The sequence below is a fragment of the Lonchura striata genome, chromosome 2 (genome assembly GCF_046129695.1).
Source record: "Lonchura striata isolate bLonStr1 chromosome 2, bLonStr1.mat, whole genome shotgun sequence".
Classification (NCBI taxonomy): Eukaryota; Metazoa; Chordata; class Aves; order Passeriformes; family Estrildidae; genus Lonchura; species Lonchura striata.
Window position 1 is genome coordinate 8,971,047 of NC_134604.1, and position 15,153 is coordinate 8,986,199.

At 39.7% G+C, this 15,153-nt stretch overlaps 1 protein-coding gene across 1 annotated transcript in view; it reads left to right on the forward strand.

Moving 5' to 3' along the window:
* Window positions 1–710: 710 nt before the first annotated feature.
* SAMSN1 (SAM domain, SH3 domain and nuclear localization signals 1) overlaps window positions 711–15,153 on the forward strand; it is a 33,080-nt gene continuing 18,637 nt past the window's right edge. The window contains exon 1 of the mRNA XM_021532461.2: window positions 711–844. Within this exon, the coding sequence (XP_021388136.2) occupies window positions 788–844 (57 nt within the window). The 5' untranslated portion in view covers window positions 711–787. The remainder of the gene's footprint in view (window positions 845–15,153) is intronic.

A 15,153-nucleotide genomic window follows, 5' to 3' on the forward strand; every position in this document is an offset into this window, starting at 1 on the left:
AGAAGACCTCTGCCATTTTCCTCAGCCTCTTTGTTTACAGTCTTCTGTAAGACTTGCCTTTTCTCCCAGTGACTTTTTCAGCAAATCAAGGAAAATGGAGGGTTGAAAAGTGCTCTTTCAGGGAGTCCCAGTTCTGTGATAAATGGCAAAAAAATTATTCCGCCATGCAAAAGAAAAGGATGACTTTAGATAATTCCCTTCTCTACCAAACAGCAACCCTTAATCTCATTGCTTTTATTACATTGCTGGAGAGCCAAGAGAGGATTGGAGGAGTTTGGGGCCAATTACACCCACAGTGTAGCTCACATCTGATATCAATAATATTTCTTGGCCCTCTGAATATCAGCACACCTTCTTCACACACAAGTCCCAGCACAGGTGGAAATAAAGGTGCACTTAGTCCCATAAGGCTGAGAGGAAAAAATTGAGAGAGGAAAAGATAATTATTTTCTTAAGGTTGTCCAAAATCTTACTAAGGCCTGATGGTGACACAGCAGCAAAGTTTTAAAGCATTTCTGCTTTGACCCTTGCCCTAATTTTCAACTCATCTCCTTGGAGCACCTCTCTCTTTCTTGTCCCCGTCACTTCCTCCCTTCCTTCCTCACCCCCTACCCAAAGGAAGAATTCAGTTTGCTCCCCCATGCCACAAGGCAGCCGTGTGAAGTCACATCCTGATAGAATAAGGAACTGCATAACCCATGCACACGTCCGGAGTGCCCTCCCTTGCACTTAGTTTGGTTACAAATTCACAGCAGTTGCACGTCCAGTGGATTAACCTGAGCTAAACATGCTGAAGAGAAAACCATCTAATGCATCTGATAAGGAGAAAAGTCAAAAGCCAAAGGTAAGAATTAATTACCAATTAATTACCAATTAATATTAATTACCAGTGAATAATAATAACAGGAATTCTTAACAATTTTTAATACAAGGATTTCCTCTTAAATCCTAGCTTCAGGATTTTCATATGTGCTTGCAAGTACCTTGGTGCTATAAGCTCAGGAATCTGTTGCATATACTCACTTTATAATAGTAAAGATCCAATTCAAGGAATCCTCATTGTGAAGCTGTGCTAAAGAATTCTGCTGCAGGACTTTGTTTTTTTATGCTCTGCATCAGTCTTTTAGGAGATGGGCAAACAAAATTCCCTTTCTCCATTTCATCTATGACAAAACCAATGATGTCCCAGAAAGGAGTATGAGAATCAGTGAAGAATTAGTAAAGCTATTAAATTTGTTCCTTATTTTAATAAATTTGCTTTTGCATCACCATAACCACAGGAGAAGAGGGTACTTGGTAATCAGTGCTTGTCATTTTAATTTCTCTGGGAATCATTAAAATATCAGCCTGAAAGAAATACTGTAAGCAAATTGACTATGCACTACACTGGACATTTTCCAGAATCTGGAACTGTAAGAAAAGAACTGAGAGTTTTGTAGGATGCATGAGGATGCATCTGATGCTCAAAATTTATTTTCAGTCCTTGGACTGAGTGCAAAATGACCTGTATGCATTGTATTGTACAAGTATTGTAGAGTATTGCAAGGCTGCAGTGCAACAGCTACTGCTCAACCTGAGTACTTCACTCTCCATTTCTGCCTCAGTTTATCAGTGCTGACAATTTAACAAAGAGATTAGAAAAGCCTTTTAGCACTTCTCTGCTCTCAATAACTGGTGTTTCCCAAATTATAGATCCACCTTCTCATTGTTTGGGAATAGACATCCTTTAGTGACTTCTGTGTCCTGAGAGATTACTGCAGACACTGTTTCAGCAAGGAGGCCTGATTTACACAGCATTGGCTTTTGCAAATTGTGCTTGCAAGTTTAGACCATGAATCATTAACAGTTGAAATTAACAGCTTTTTCCATGGATTTGAACTGATTTTGATACCGTTTTCCCCCACATTTTACATTTTTTTTAAACATTGCACTGGTTGGTTTGGCATGCATTTTTTCTGCTCATTTATTATACTGTGTTTTAATGGCAGGGAAGAATTAGAATTAATACCTAATTACATTATCGATTAAACAATAAATGACCATGAAAGTTTCTGGGGATGGGTTTTGTTTTCCCTGTCTGTAAAATATTTTCAAAAACCAGATTTGGCCACTCTCTTCTTCCAAAAAAAGGCATTCCTTAACAATTGTCTGATTTTTACTTTTAAAGGCCCTTTTCGTACAGAACTGTGTAAACTTTCCACAAGGAGAATGCCTTTGCTGAATGAGCTGCTCACAATCAGGGCAGGGAAGCAGACAGCCCCACGTTGCATAGAATAGGAATCTTGGCTTGTTGTAGCATGTTTCAAAACTTGTCCCAGGGAAGCAACGTAAATACTCAAGTTGCTTAATGTTGAGTTGGGTAAGATGGGACACAAGTCCTCACCTCTTGGAGAAGTTACAGGATTTCACAAGTGACCTCTGTAGGTCATGTCCTGGCCGGCCCTGCTCCGTGCTGGCCACATTTGGTACCTCCTCATGCTCACGTGGCATGATACCATTGCCACTGGACAGGTCTTGGGCTACCTCACCTTGCCTTTAGGCCACTTAGACATCCCAGTGTCTCCAAAACATCCACACAGACCTGTGAGAGAGCCATAAGGCCTGTTTTTCATTTTAAATGGTTTTCATTTTAAAATCAGGTTTGCAGCCTTAGACCCTCAAGGAGGACACCAAAAAGATCTTTTTAGGTAATTGAATCTTAACCATGGTGACCACTTGTCTTTATCAAAACTGTATGTATTTCTGTGTGTTATTAGAGTGTTTCACCAATATTTTCTTTTTAGCCCTTTTGGTTTTATTACTTTCTAATGTGAAGAATACTGGCATGAATTGATGCCTTTTGATAAAGATGAATGAGTATCACAGAGGGCTGGTGTTAAAGCCTTTCTCAAGGCAACTTGTTGTCCCTGTATAAAACCCCTCATGGAGGTGGGCAGTTCAATGACCAATGCAAGAGTAATAGAGGTTCAGTATCTCGCTGTTCACTGTGTGCAATACATTTACTTTATTTGCTATTGTGGTGCTTAAGGGACTTCTGCAGATGTGTTAGATGCTGCATAGACAAAAATCTATTTTAATGCTCTCAGTGTAGACTATGAAAAAGTTAATCTATGCCACAAAAGAATATTTTTGCAGGAGTTTTTTGCCATGCAGCAAAATTTCAGTAGTGCTAAAGCCATGATAATAACTTCTTTGAATGTCTAGCAGCTCTTGTGTATTCATGGATATGCATATAACTACTGAATTTATTTATATAAATAAACGTTCATTGTCAGGCAAAAAGACATCTAAAACAGGTGTCATTCCAGAGAAAACTGGGAGAGAAATGAGGTAGAAATGTATTCAAAAGAGATACTGGAAGGATTCTGATCCTTTGAAAATGTTTATCATTGTAGCTGTTCATAGTAGTGCACATTTATACCTTGTATAACAGCTTAGGAAGCTGAATTATAAAGGAAAAGTCTTAAGGGTTAAAAATACCCTGCTTAATGTTGAAGAAATTCTACCAATTGAAGAGCTAAGCTCTCTGTTCCAAGCCTATCTAATCAAACCTATCTGTCTACCCAGGACCTTAAGTGACTTTCTATCACAACAGAACGTGTGCATCTCCCATCCTTCCCTTCAGGGAGTCCTTACCTGCCCTCCTTTCATTTCTGCCAGATGAGACATGGCTTGGTTTTCACAGTGTAGCTGCTCAGAGCTGCAGAATTATTTGTGGGCAGGTGAGGTCAGACAAAGTAGGTCTTGCACAAAGCCCTGAGGTCCATGGTCACGCCGATGGCTGGAGTGGCTCACTGCAGGGACAGCGTGGGGCTCCTGCACTCCTGGAGCACGGCAGAGAGGGAAAGCAAGTGGGAAAGGAAATGTGTCCTAAATGTGCTTCAGCTATGGGTCTGTGCAGTCTGTCCCACCACCCCTCAGAGAGCTGGGGAGGAGGAGGGCAGTTGATTTGGAGGATGAAGGAAAGAGCCCTGAAGTCATCTGGATTTCAGCCTCTCTGAGCCTTATGATGTTACAGATGTCAGTGTATCTGGGGAGCAGAATGCAGCAGATTTAAAATGATAGTAAGAAAAAAACACTCTAAGAAATTATGCAGGTTCTAGTCTTCTCTTTTGTACACCCTTCAGGCAGCACCATACAGATAAAACCCCATTAAAGCACTTCACAGCTCTTCTTCACACTGTTTTACACATTTGTCCAGGTGCAAATAATCTGTAAAACATCCCTGCATTGTCTTGCCCACTTGCCAGCACATGTAATGTGCTGGGCAGAACCTACTCCTTTCTGTCTCTCTCTTCCCCATTCCTCCGGACACAGCAAACTTGAGAACTGCCTGATGATTCTTGGCTTTACTTCAACATGAAGCAAAGACGACTTTGTGCCATTTTTTCTGGCTTGACTGAAGAAAGTCTTGTGTCATTATTCTACATGACAGTTGATCTATGTTTATGCTAAAGGTTTGAGACGTTTTTGTTTCCTTATTCTGCTTCCAAATGCACTTGGTGCTTTAAACTCAGTTTACTTCTGGTGTGTAAGACAATTCAGGGTCAATGCCTCTGATTTTGTTTAGGCAAAAAGATGTCCAAGCTTCTAATTAAATCAATATTCGCTTCCTTAGGTGATAAACCATTATTTGTTTTCAGCGTTATGAGAAAAGACTGGCAAATCCAATGGGAGGAAATATTTTAATATGCAAATTTGTTCCCCAGTACAATTTCATACCAGTAATTTTACTTTTTATAAGCTTAAATGAAACCCTGACATTGCAGAAATCAATGCACATTTTTACCATATACTTAAGGCCAGATTTTCACCTTTTTAAATTTTCTCCACAGAAGGCCTGATCCTGATTCTGATTTAAATGAATAAATTAGCTGTTATCTCATTGATTTCAGCGGGATTATCTGAGTAAAATTTATTGCTTGCCTAGGTGTTTGGAGCCTGTAATGCAGGCAGAAGCTATAAGTAAGTTTTTTGGAGCCGCATTTTTCTCAGATGTTGGCTTGTGCCTCTCCAATAGGGAATACTTATTAAAGAAAAGAAAATAGAAAATAGGTACAGCAAACCTAAACACCAAAAATAATTTGAGACATAATTAGAACTTCTGTAGGACAAGATTTGCAGTGAAGAGATTGCTTGGTGTTAATGAATATTAACTAGGATTTATCCTTGAGTGGGAAAAGGTAAAGACTGATAGAGTTATGAAGTTTTATATTCTTTTCTTTCCCCCTGAAATTTTGAGTGCATAATAAATGAGGCACTGCTAATGTCACAGATGCTAATTTTCACAACCATGACTGAAGTGATGTTGGTTTCCATTTGCATTTCATTCTAACAATGATGCGAGGTGATGAGCTGATGATAAGCTGTTTTCACCGCACTGCCCGCTGTGCAAATTTATGCTTATAGGCAAAGATGACACATAGCTCTGTCATTAAAGGGCTTCACTGCATTGCCTCTTGAGCAAAGACTGTTTGTCAAAATCCATTTGAACTCTGGTAAATAAGCAGGAACAGATGACAACATCTGGGAAGTATTTTTAAGAACCTGGTTTATGGTGTAAATACCTGTGGGCCTTTAGTGGGGGGGATCAGAGAAAAATAATGATACTTGTATAAACCATGTGTGTGTAGATGGGGAAAGGAGGGATTGCAGGTGACACTTCAGAAGGTGTTTTCTGTCTCCCCTAGGCTTCATAAAATACTGGAACAAGGTTAGAGTGAACTTTGGGTTATTTTCCTTGTGTGAGTGGGCGGTTCTACACTCGTATTACTGTTTCTTTTACTTCTGCTTTTTTTTTTTTTTTAATTTATATTATCATCATGCTTCTCGGTCATTGGCTATTTATTCTTTATTTTCATGAGCAGCTTCAGAAAGTTGTGTCTTAATATATATGTTAACATATTCATCTAGAAAGCTATTGAGATTTGAGGAATTTTGTTTTCTCAGCAGGAAGTAAAGGTCCAGAGTGAGGGGAAAGAACAGTCATCTCTCATCTGGCCCTGGGCAGGAGGCTGATTAGGATGACCAGACTCTCCATTTTGATGTTCACATCAAGACATAGTCTCATTGAGGACTCTCACAACTCATGGCTAGCTTTTGTTACAAAGGAAAAATTATATCTGTGGCCTGTTCCAGTAGTGATGTAATTTGTGTGTTCCCTTGATTAAAGCACCTTTTGACATTTTTGTCAACTTTGCACAATACTCATTTAATTTCTCGCTTCTTCTCTAGCTTGATTTCCTTTACTAGCCAGGCTCAAGTCCTTAACAGCAGAATATTTTAAATAAATGAGAGCAACCTTCTAAAGAGAATATTTACACATTAATATTAATTTTGCTTACAGTAACAAATCCAGGGTTTTGTTTGTTTTCTTAAGCAAGTAGGAAGATTTCAAGAAGTCTGCCTGAATCACCTCATCCAGGCATTTTTAGAAACCAGACTATCAGCCACAGCATTTATAACTGTGCTCTCTGATAAACACCATAGCACAACTACCAAGGTGACATAAATCAGCATTAGTTGCCTCCTAATTCTTAAGAGTTGTTTAAGAGCAGTTGACTTACTGAGTTTCTAGGAAAACCAAAATACCTCAAAGTAAACATTGGTTAGGATACCTGTCATTGCTGGGAAAAAAGCAGTAACAATGTATGGGCAAGACTGGCAGAGGATGTGGCCTGCAGTTTCCTGTACTTCAATATTCATCTAGTAATCTATGTCACAGCATAAATTCAGACAAATGCTGTTATAAAACCATCACTTGGCAGCTGTAAAAGCACCTTCTGGGTGGCTACAAACACTTCAGCCAGAAGAATCAACCTCTTGCTATGTGGGTAGAACCTGCTGTGAATATCCACTCCTGAGAAGGGGAAAAAAGTCTTCTGGGCCTCTATAATTGCAATATCCTTTATGCTTTCTCCTCTGAAAGGCTGCAACAAAGACAGCAGAGTTACTCCAGTTGTTAGAAACAGTTATACTCTGTTCCACACATTGGCAGTGTCAGTGGTTTTGCTCAATATTTGTTGCTTGGCACCAGGCTACAGATTATATATGCTCTGAATATTTAGCATATCATATATCCTTTAAACCATCCTAATGGAAAACTGTTTCATCAATCAGAGGTGTGTTGCATGCATATTGTTATTCCAATGTAGATGAATGATCGCTTATCTTTTTTCTAAGTGAAATCTCTTTTGTATTCATGATTACTCTAACACTTGTAGCTTTTTTTTTTGAAATATTATTCCACTTACAGTGCACCCAAGAGCATGTTCTTACTATTTTTCTTCTTAAACCTGAGATGAAGTTCCAGCCTGTGGAAAAGTTTGGAGACTTCTTCAGGGAAGCTTCTTCTTTGACTATGCACAATATATACCTTCCTGCCACTTTTCCTCTCCATTACTTTCTTTAGTTTATTCCATGAATACACAAAATTCTGTATAATGACTTCTCCACAGAGTCTTCAGGCTGCTTAATTGCCACTCATAACATCTTCTGTCCCCTTTCTGGAAAGCTGAATGTCAAGAGCAAAGGATCTTCCATCTCATCACCCAGCACTAAAGATGACTAGTGTTCTCTGGCAAGAAGTTCTAGTGACCTGCTGGTTTGCACCATTATGTCTTTTGGGAAGAATTTTAGCCCTTTTCTACCCTTCTATGTCTTCATCTCTTTTATCACCTTCACAAGAACAGCCATGTAATCTAACACTGCTGAACTTGATTTCTATGAGGTGCTGAATGGTCACTTCCTCGAGAACTGTAAGAATTGAGTTCCTCTACTTGTCCATGCTGACCTCATCAGAAGTGTGGTAGGTTTGCTGTTCTTCCAGGTATATTGAAGGACAAATGGTACATGAGTCCCTAAATACTTGAGTACTTGGCTTTAGGTTTTTCTCCAGTGTTCCTCATGGCTTTTCCAGGGAGGGGATAAACACCAGAGGAGCTCTGCTCAACCAGAAAACATGCTGCAGTTTCATTCCTCCACCATTATGTTTGAGACAGAGATGGGGATGTGTCACTGACAGGCTGCAGCCATGAGATAAAGAAATCAGCTTCACTTAGTAACAGCACAGCCCAAAACAGATGTGTAAAGAGGGGACAACACAGTGGCCAAGCCAGCTGAGTGAGCTCACGTGGCTTCTCTGCTGCCTGCACCTGTGCAAAGGGGACGCTCGGCTCCAGCACTCCTGAACGGTTTCACTGGCCACAGCTGTGCTTTTTGCTCTTGCACTTCTGCCTCTCTACCTCCTTCTTTAAGATCAGATGGAATGTTCAAGAACCACTTCAAAAAACTGGAAAGGGGACATGGTTCATTGATGGTTAACAGCTCAGAACCTGTGGAGAGGGTGCATGAAATGACTGATGATGGTAGAGCAGGCATTCAGCTCTAGCACAAGCATGTGCTAGGGCTATGCTGATGCTGGTTATTGGCATGTTTGCATTATTTTCTTCCTGTTCTCTATAATGGAGTTTACATTTGCCTGATTAATATATATTGGTAATTGTGGTAAAATGTTTAAAAATATCTTTGTGTCTGTGATTTTAGCCAGTATCTGGAGGAATGGGAAGAGGCAACATCTTCCTACCCCTTCATGACAGCTTGAAAGGAGGTAGCTGGTAGAGTTCCCTTTGCAGTGATAGGGCTGATTTCAGTAGGATTTGGAGTATGTCCACAAATATGGGGCTCAAAGAACACCCCAAAGCCCTCGCTGCTGTCACTACCTCAGGGGCAGCACCTCACTGGTGAGCATCTCTCCACTACGTGTGGTTCCTGTGGAGGCTGCAGGAGCAGGGAAGGGGGAAAATGCTCAGTCTCACTCTTCTCATGTCTCAGAATGAAAACACACTTCAGACACTTGGTACACTTGTTTTTCATGAAATGAAGGCGTAGTTTTCCACTGAGCGTGATCATAACAACCCATACCACAGAGATATTCAAATTGAGAGAGGGGAATTAATTACTGGGTACCTTACTGGTACCTCCATGAGCCATTAATTGTATTAATTCCTTTTCTGGAGTGACCTGAACACTTCCAAATCATATGGAAACCCTGAGGGGGCAACCTTCTTTCAGCTTCCACACAAAACCAAAAATTTGCTGAACTTATGAGTTCAAAATTCCCAGGAGCATATTTAGGATTCCCAGGCATAAATTATGTGAGCATGTCCAGTTTTTGAAGCCTGAGAAGGTGCAATGAAGTGCCACGTGTGTTTTCTTCAACTGGACAATAAGGATAACTTTGGCCTGTGGATGACAATAAGCCAATGCTGGAACACAACCATTTGACAAGGGAGGACACAAGAAAGAGCAAAAATGGTGACCTAGTCTACATCTCAAAGGAGTCAAAAGTTAACTCACTGTAATGAACATGATATTTTATTTCTTTGTTGTTTTTTTTTTTTTTTTGCTTTGTTTTCCAATAAAAATGTGATTTAAATAAATGGACAGATAGATCTGATGAAGCACTCAAATTCACAGTGACTGATGATAGATACTGCACTGAATTTTGCTTCTCTACTGTAGTGAATCTCCATTAAGGCAATTTCAGTTAATCTCACTATGGATTCATTAATCAAGTGTAGTCAGGATGTCTGAAGAGAGATAATGAGGGGGAACAATGGCCTATTGTTTGGATCTTATTCTTCAGCTAGTTATTTTGTTTATCATGTTCCATAATATTTTTACCCTGATAAATAAGTTCCAGTTTCAATTAGTTACCATAACAGATGACTAGGACATCTTTACTTACAAATTCAAAATCATTCCATAAATAGATCAATTCATTTTGTGCTCTCTTTACATCACATGCCTATACAGTATCAGTTAACAGTGAAATGGAAACAAGGTGGACCTGTGCATTTTAAAATTTCCTCCCTTTATCCAAAGATGCAAGCATCCATGGAGATAAAGTCCCTAATCCCACATCTTTTTCTCTAAGCACTAACATCCTGCAGTGTCAGCAGTCCTTAGTGTCTTCCAAAATTTCTCCTCTAAAATGCCCAAGAAAAGATTTGTTCATTTTTTACTTACTTTTTACTCATTTAGAATTACATACTGTATATCTGCCCCACATAAAGCTGTCACTATATTACTTAAAAAAAAAAAAAAATAGTTGAGGTTCTAAGAGCCCAGTGGGTTTGGAGACTGCTGAAGATGGGAATGTTTATAAGCTCTGTGATATTAACTGCAGCACTCAACCTCAGGTGACATAAAGCATGCAAAAAAGAACTTTCTGTCAGTTTTATTATTTCTAAAAAGGTTCCCCTTGAAAGAGAAGAGTGACCTTGCTCTGCTGAGCTGACATATGCCACTGAATTAATGGCTAGGCTTTGCTGTAGGGAAGCTTGCAGAAACATTACAACTCCAATGGCTGAGTTTGCTGCGAACATTAATCAGAGGAACCAAGATGATGTATCAAACACTCATTTAAAAGTAATAAAAACTCTCTTTCTGACCCCCTCCCCCAAGTTTCTTAGAATTAGCTTATTGTTGGTCATTACCTGTTGTCAAGGGTAAGGCTGCAGTAGGGCAGTGAAACTCGTGTAAGGGCTTTCTGAAGTTTGCTTACTCTTCAGAAAAAGAACAAGCGAGCTTTTGGGACGGTCAGACTTGACCGTGGCTTAGAGGTTATTTTTTTAATCTTGTTATTATCTGGAAAGTCGTTTGAAGGAACACCTTCCACTGAGCAGCCACATTCCCACCTCCTCTGTCAGACCACACTGGTTGCCCCATTTGTGGGTGTGCTGGCCAGGCATGGGGGTCCCTGTAAAACTGAACCTTTGGGGATGGATTCTTCTCATCTCCTCTTCTGGTTTGTATTTTTGTCATCACTTAAGGCAAACTTGTTTGTGAGTAATTTCACACAGGAAATCCAGCAAAACCCTGCAAGGTCAGGACGTAGATAACACGCAGCATTATTAAAATCATGCTGTTTAAGTAAGCAGGAAAGGACTTTAATTGAAGCTGCTAGGTGCTTTGGTTTTAAAATGTGAGAATTTGTCTGTGAATTCAGCGGGTTTGAAGAGGAGGAAGTTTCAGGAGAGGAAAGAAGTTGGTATTTAAGGGATTAAAGATCAAAGCCTGCAATGCTTATGTAGTGTTTAACCAGCCTTTACCCAGGCAGTGCTCCCCTCTACTACAGTGATGGTTTTGTGGAGGGTGGATTTCAAGGCTCATCCCTCGTTGTTTCTGCCCATGTGTAAATGAAGGGTAGAAAAAGGATAGTGGGGAGGTGGAAGCGCACATCATGCCAAATCCTTAACTGTCATTTTCATAGCTCCTCTGAGCTTGTCACACATCCTTAACCTTCTTTTAAAGTCATTTTCTTTTCATGGTTTTGTGTGCCACTGAAAGTCACTTTTAATTAAATGTCGTATAAATAATAAAGTCTTAATTACATAATTATTGCAAATACCTGTGTGCACACTCCCAGAACTGGACAGACTGCCAGAAGAGCACTAGGAGTGACTTTTTTCACTGGCAACTGAGAGTACTCTGCAGCAACTGGGCAGGAAGGATGGTGCTCAAAATTCAGGGTCAATGTGCATTTAAAGAAAGTGGAGTCAGGTCCCTTCCCCTCCTTGCACATTTTGCAATACTCACTTGCACAAAACTTTCCGAGTCTTAAGACTGCATTTCTTAAATTGCTTCCTTATTTAGTCCCTCACAAAGCTGTTTAATGAACACAGCACATTTTTTTTTTTTTTTGCCAGACCAAACTGCCTCTTTGCTCAGATGTCCTACATGGCTGCCCCTTCCAGAAGAAGACTTCCAGACCTTGCAAAAAATCCCACCCTGGTTTAACTTCAGGAACAGCAGTTCTGCCCTCCTCTCAGTTGCCCCAGTGCCTGCCCAGGGCAAGGTGGCCCTGGAAAGCACTGGGGACAGGGTTTCTGGTGGTGACTCCAACTGGGTTATTGGGAATTACGTGCCTCGTGGCAGAGGGGATTTAGGGCTGAGAGACCGAGGCTGGCACCACTTATAGGCCCTGATAAAACAGCTGCTCAGTGTTTACTTTGGAGAGTGCAGTTTATTCACCTGGAGGAGTGTTAGTTATGATTAGCTCATTTTTTACATTCAGCTTTGCTTTTCCACTCCTTTTCCTCTGTTAAAATTAGGGTGCTTGATCTGATGGTGGCAGTTCTGTTCAAAGTCCAGTTCGCTTCCCTCTCTCCCCCACCTCCATACAGCTACTGAACACCAGGCCATGATAACAACCAGTCTTTTATAGAGTCATTTTTAAGCCAGTTAAAAATGCCATTTTAGTAGATTGCTCTATTTGAGTTAGCAGGAACAAGCTGTATCTTTTTTATTGCTTTTGACTGGTGAAGTGCAAGGTTTAGGCCGTGTTTCATGTGGGCTATAAAGTTATATTAATGTGCTGGTTAGTGGTCAGAAGTTCTGTATGTGTAACTAATGTGTAAATAGGAAAAATTCCCTGTGGTACAGAGGTCATGATGTTTTCTCTTTTGTTGCTTCCCTTACCCTTTGGAGAGTCACTTAATCTTTTACACAAATTCTCATTTTTTCTACAGAAGTGAGGATTTTTTTTGGTGGTGTGGTTTATGGTTTTTTTCCCACAGAACATCCAAAAAGCTATAAATTGCTATCTTGCCATCTGGGAAAGTAGGAGACAATTCCTTTGATTATCTATGCAAGAAGATAAGCTAGCAGAATGGAAATATTCATCCCTGCTTGGTAACTCTTTCATTCTCAGAGTGGTCTCCTCCTTCTGAAGGGACTGGAACCATCAGGGAATAGAACAAATGAATCAAATCCTCATCTCCACTTATCTCCATCAATCAGAGCAGCAAGAACAGGCTAATCTCTTGAGGGCTGCTGTGTCTGCTTTCAAAAAAGAGGGAAGAAGACAAGTGTCTGTGGCAGGCAAGGAAATTGAGCAACATGCTGAGCTCCCTTTTTATTACTTCTAGTGTCCACGTTTGCCCCTATACAGCTTACATGGTTTAGGTAGTCTAAGCATGAATGGAAGGTAAAAATTAAAATTCATGGAGGAATTTGAAGAGATTTATATGTGTGAGAGGGCCAGTACAAAGCCTTTGACACATGCAGGACTTAAAAAGATATTTTGAATAGGACTTGAAGCAAAATATAATGGGCCAGAATTTATGACAGCAGGCAAGCACATTGCTGAGCAGTGTGAATTGTCCAAAGAAAAATATGGGATGAATATGTCCCATCATGATTATTTATCAGGATAACTGCAGTCAGTTTTGGCTCAAAGGTTGCTTTATAGACACAGGGAAGCTCTGACTAGCTTGCACAGACAAGAACTTCTCCTATGATATGTCCTACAAGGAAAGGAGGTTTCATAAGAGAAAGACATGGATTGCAGAAGTTGTTGTTGTCTTATTATTTGCATACCATACCATATTATTTTCTAGGGAAAATGATAGGCTATTTACAGCCTAAACCAGACAATCAACTGCAGACTGTCCAAATTAAAATAAACAACAATTACATTGCACTTATCCCTTTAAAAGGATGTTTTAAAGTTCCTGGATTTCAGGGAATAAATGATATAGGAGAAGGACGAATGTTTTCAAATACTTAAAAGTATCTTTTATATTTTCTATTATGTTGGTTTGGAATACTGAATGGAAAGAGATGAAAGTTAATGTGTTGATTTATAGAAATTATTTGATCAGTCCTTGTGCGGGAAAACAGTTGTTTCTCCCTCTGCCCATGCCTCCATTAGATTTTACTGAGCAAATTCGTATTTGCTTAACATATCCCTGGGTAGCTCTTGCATGAATTGAGCCAGAAAAACCACTTAACTTTATAGGATGCTGAATCCTGGTATCAAAAGTCAATAGCATATTTTCTCTTAGTAGCTTTGCATTTACTTTAAAAGCTTCTCTTCACCTGGAAATAAGGCCTGTCCATATCTTCACAAAGTAGGTGTTCCCTGACACTAATGCAGTGACTGACACTACTGAAAGTAATAGTCCCATTCCCTTTGCAGCCAGGAGCTCCTAAATCTGCTTTGCGTTATCAGTATAATGGGGTTGGATACATTTTTAAAAGGTGGTGCCTATTGATTACTTAATGGAAAAAGTTAGTATAGAGAACTGCTGAAGCAGCCCTATTCAGTGCTCTCCAGTGCAGCAGCACCATTATCTAGAACAGTGGAAATCATCCTGTAACCCTTATTAATATTTAATAAGGATGAAGCAACACTGAAGTACACTACCAAATAGCCCCAGGCTCCTGCACATGTAGGATATAAGGTTGTTTCGAGGGTCAAAAAAGAATAACTGCTCAAGCTGTTTATAAGTAAGACCAATGCTAAACAGTGTTTTCCCTCTTGTTCCTTTTAAACTATTTCCAGCACATCTGCACTTTAATATACACTTATTCCTACTAGACATATTGAAGTGTTGGAATGCAACAGAAAGGTCAGAGTGTGTTTAGAGATTGCTGAGACAATTTTATACTTTCCTTTCCCAGTACTGCTGTGAATCCCAGGCTCCCTTCTCCCTCCTGCTCTATGCTGCAGGGCACATTTGGCTGGGCTGACAAGCTAGTCAAAGGTGTTAATCCTGTCTAATAGAACCATAATCCTCAGGGCTGTGTTTTTATATCATACTATTGAGCTAACCCCTTGTCACAGGATGTTCTTCATCTACTTAATAGCAAAGATCTTTATGGGAATTTTAGATAAAATAAAATGTGCAATACAAATTGTAATGTTCAGTTTCACAATGTAAAACCAAACAAATAAACCACAATGTTTAGACAACAGAGATTTTACAATCAGTTAGGAGGAGAGCTGTGTGATTTTTATATTTTCTTTTTTTTTCCCCTCAGTGAATAGTAAATGTCATTATAATTGTCCAAAAATATTCACAAATCTGGGTCAGTTTCTTCAAATAACCTTTGGCTGGAAATATTTTTCAGGTTAGATGTGCCCAGAAATATAGGGTGGGGCTAGTGGGTAAAAGAGGATGTTATTCCTTTAAGCTGCACTGCTTAGAATATGGGAATATGGAACAATGTGTAGACTTTTCCAGCTGACTCTGCTCAGGCTCCCACTGCTATGTCCACATTCATTTTTGGGGGAGGTAGCAGAACTGGTTAATAAATAAGTTTGGGGAAACAGGGAAACACATCAAGGAGAGATTTCTCCTTAAC